Raw genomic sequence first — 4,183 nt, forward strand, 5'->3', positions numbered from 1 at the left:
CGCTGCCTTATTACCCACATCCCCAGGAATCTGCAGGCTGCCCTGGATGTTCAGGAATAAATTTAACCAGCCAAGAATATTTTTCTCCAGTCAGGCAGGAACTTTTGTTTTGTTTTGCAGCTGGCCTGTATGGGGATCTAAATGGAGCTTTCATTATTGATGTTATCGTTCTTTTGTTTTCTTTTTTTCTTCCATCAATCATCCTTACTGATTTTCTCCAAGGGCCCTTTGATTGTTGGCCTTTTGAATGCCCACTGTGAACTGTGGAGGGGAAGGGGTGATTCCAGAGACCACAGCATGAGCATTACTGCTTGGGTCAGAACCAGGTGCTCCAGAGGCTACCAACTTCTGCACAGAAGAGAATCCATGAAGACTTGGGGGAGATATGGGTGCATTGGGTTTTGAGGGCTATCCATACTTATTCCCCCTCCCCATTCTCATGTTGCCCAAACCCATGGAAAAATCTTGAGTAAAAGGAGAGAACCTCAGAGAGGATCAGGTCCCAGGGAAGATGGGAAAGACTCACATCAGTGTAAGAGACTGTGCNTCTGCACAGAAGAGAATCCATGAAGACTTGGGGGAGATATGGGTGCATTGGGTTTTGAGGGTTATCCATACTTATTCCCCCTCCCCATTCTCATGTTGCCCAAACCCATGGAAAAATCTTGAGTAAAAGGAGAGAACATCAGAGAGGATCAGGTCCCAGGGAAGATGGGAAAGACTCACATCAGTGTAAGAGACTGTGCTACACTCTGTGTTCTCTCCAGAATAGGGGCAGGAGTTAGGTGTTTCCTGATGAATGTCAGGAATTCTCTTCTTCCTTTCAATGAACTCTGAAACAAGTTGGGAGAGAATCAAAGCCTGCCTCTCTAGCAGTCACCACACTCACTGGCCCACAGTCCCACCTGGATGACCCACTTAGGGTGACCCAACCATCCTGTTTCCCTGTCACTGAAGGGTTTTCCAGGACTTTCAGTGCTAAAACTGAGAAAATCCTAGACACACCAGGATGGACTGGTCACTCTCATCTCTTCACTTCCTGATCTCTGGGCTAAGGTGGCCAAAGTGAAAAGCAGAGATGGTCAGAAACACTTTCAGAAGACTTTCAAGAGGGAAGGGAGATCTCAAAGTCTGCAGTTCATATTCACCTGATGCTTAGGTCCCTTCCCAAAACCCTACATGGATAGAATCTCACGGGACCCTGAGAAGACAAATCAGTAGGGGTTAGGGACATGGAGCATGGGTCCAGCATGGAGGTAGCCAGGGAACAGCTTCTCCAGGAGAAATGTGTCTAGATGGACTGAGGAGTAAAGAGAGGTCTCTGGGGCTGATCCAGAGGAGAGGACTGGGACTGATTTGGGAGCTCTGACAGGGATGGGAATAGGAAGGGCTGACTGGAGGGTGCTGATCTGTGGGGACCTCAGAGTTGCAAGCCATTGCCTCCCAGGTTAGGGGAGCACTGAATGATGTAAGGCCTGTGTCAACAGAAGGGCCACATTAGTGAGTCTCTCTGGGGGAGAGGGGCAGGCACTGGAAAGGGAATGGGGAGGACCTTGACCTCAGGAGAGAAGGTAAGGATTCCAGTATTCTCTCTACTCCTGAACTAAGGAGTGCAGGTGGACTGTGTTCTTCCTGAGGGCAGAGACTCTGGCCTCTTCATGTCTGTGTCCTCAGCACCTAGCACCAAGTCTGGCTCATGGCTGGATAAGTGATGGAGAAAATGCATGAACAAGGGTAATGACAAAAATGGTACATGCTATACCTTTTTTTCTCTTTCTCTGCAGACTCAAAAGAACTAGCACCAGTACAAGGAGGCTGAGTGGGATGGACATCAACAGGAGATACAGGAAGACTATGAAGGAATCTGGGTCACTGGGAGCACCTTTAAAGAGAGAATGGGTGGAGGCATGGGGGAGGAAGAAAAGTCAGCTAGGGAAAATGACCCAACTTTTGGAGTACCTGCCACTTTCCTCCTAGCCTGGTGACTTCCCAGTGGCCTCCAGTTTTCACACAGGGCCTGTTCCCATGGGGTTCAGGAGCTAAAGAAGGTATAGGTCCTTGATTTCCTCCTAGCCAGTTTTCACACAGGGCCTGTTCCCATGGGGTTCAGGAGCTAAAGAAGGTATAGGTCCTTGGGACCAGAGGCTCCTGCAGAGAAGGGAGAGATGGTCACCTTTGCAGAGTTCCCTGGCAAGGATGGGGCTTGAGGAGTTGCTGCTGATGGGGTTCCGGGCCACGCAGATGAAGATCATGTCCCTTTCCCCTAGACTCCAGGAGATGGGGAGGATGGAGCCATCATGGGACTCATTGGCTTCTTGCCCCAGGGCTTTCCAGCGGTAAGTCACATCCTCTCCTCCCTGTTCCATGGAGCATGTCAGATTGGTCAGGCAGGTGCCATTCTTATTGTTCTGCACACCCATGGTGACTTTGGGCTTTGACAGGTACTCTGTGAAAAAGACAGGACAACCAGGGATGGAAATTATGCCTATAGCTCTCCTTGCTCTGAATTTTCCTTGGATACCTCACACCTGAATCTCCTTGGGGAACAGAGACAAAGCAGCAATTCAGAGCATAATTCGCATTCTTATCTGGGAAAGAGAGCTATCTAGGTCTGCTTGTCCACAGCTATGTAATAATAATAATAATGGTCACAACAACAGCAATGGAATAATAATGCAACAAGAATGTAGCTGCCATTTACTAAGCATAGCCACATGGCAAGCACTCAGCTAAATGCATTTTAGATGTCAGCTAATTTTATCCTTTTTAGAGGCTCCCTGTTCCCTGTCCTCGGGCTTTCCAGAAGAGACATCCTCTCCAGGAGACAGTAGTATGGAAGGAACACTTCTAGTCCCCCTCTCTACCTTGTACTCACTCCCTTCCCTCAGAGGATGAGTAGTGGGTTAACTGGTGAGATGGTGGAGTCTGACATCCATCATCTATCTTTCTCCACTCATGGGTTTGAGCTGCTAAAGATTTCTGTAGAAAAAAACAAACAAACCCAAAACCCAGAAATGTGATTTGCCCTTTTCCTTCCTCCCCCAGCTATCTTACCTGCAGAATGCATATCTTCTTTTTCCTTCAACTGTGTTTATATGGAGATACATGGCCTACCTGACACAAGCAAGTCTGGAGGCCCATTTCCTGATGTCCCTGATGTTGCCTTAGTGAGTGGAGGCAACTATTCTTCCTATAGCTGGTTGAGTAATTGTTTTCTAAGTTCGACTTCCCTGGATAAGATCCAAGGTCTAGACTTGGGGTGAAGTATGTCTCGTATCTAGCTTTCCCAGGGATAAAGCTGATATTTTTTGTCTTCTTTCTGATTCTTGTGTCTATTTGTCAATTGGTTGGAATTATAAGGGAGAGAGTGTGATTGATGCTTATGCTCAATAATCTTCCTAAGGTAGGTATCACTTTCTTCCCCATTACAGATGTGGAAAGTAAGGCTTGAAGGAATTAAATAACTTGGCTTAAGGTCAGGCAAGTAGTAAGTAGAGAAGCCAGCATTTGACCTAGGTCTATGGGATTGCCATTTCTTGTATGACAAATCCTTTGCCTCTTACAGAATCTCTGAGTAGGCAGGGACCTGAGTTCAGCTCTACATCTACTTCATCCATGCCGGAGTTCCCTCTCCCACATTCTTGCCAAGTGATTATCCAGGCTCTGCTTGAACATCTCTTGTCGGGGAGCGCACCACCTCACCAAGACAGCCATCTACCGTTGAAAATGATTCTGCTCACCATAGACACGCAGCCCATACTTCTGGGTGATGGGAATCTGGGAGGATGAACGGTGTATCTCCACACGGTAGACACCTGAGTCACTCTTCTTCAGTTTGCTGAGCTGCAGGGAATAGTTTCCATGTAGGAAGTCCACCCTTTCCTTATTACGATTTTGGGTCACAATGACAGTGGCTTGTTTGTCACCCACTTTGGGCTGTATAGTAACAAGAGTGGTTGTGTTGAAGGTCCAGACGACACTGTCAACTTGCTCTTCTGTGAACTCCAGAGGGAAAGTCACGGACCTATCAAGGGCACCGATCAGCTCCCTCAGGGCTCCCCTGTATAGTAACAAGAGTGGTTGTGTTGAAGGTCCAGACGACACTGTCAACTTGCTCTTCTATGAACTCCAGAGGGAAAGTCACGGACCTATCAAGGGCACCGATCAGCTCCCTCAGGGCTCC

General features: G+C 47.8%; 1 protein-coding gene across 1 annotated transcript in view; it reads right to left on the bottom strand.

Moving 5' to 3' along the window:
• The window catches only part of SLAMF7 (SLAM family member 7), an 8,043-nt gene that overhangs the window by 1,749 nt on the left and 2,111 nt on the right, over nt 1-4,183 (bottom strand). The window contains exons 3-6 of the mRNA XM_008591178.1: nt 3,741-4,024; nt 2,174-2,446; nt 1,763-1,882; nt 727-833 (exon numbers count right to left, since the gene is read on the bottom strand). Of these exons, the coding sequence (XP_008589400.1) occupies nt 727-833; nt 1,763-1,882; nt 2,174-2,446; nt 3,741-4,024 (784 nt within the window). The remainder of the gene's footprint in view (nt 1-726; nt 834-1,762; nt 1,883-2,173; nt 2,447-3,740; nt 4,025-4,183) is intronic.

Source organism: Galeopterus variegatus, unplaced genomic scaffold, assembly GCF_000696425.1.
Source record: "Galeopterus variegatus unplaced genomic scaffold, G_variegatus-3.0.2 Scaffold6725, whole genome shotgun sequence".
In the NCBI taxonomy this organism is placed as follows: Eukaryota; Metazoa; Chordata; class Mammalia; order Dermoptera; family Cynocephalidae; genus Galeopterus; species Galeopterus variegatus.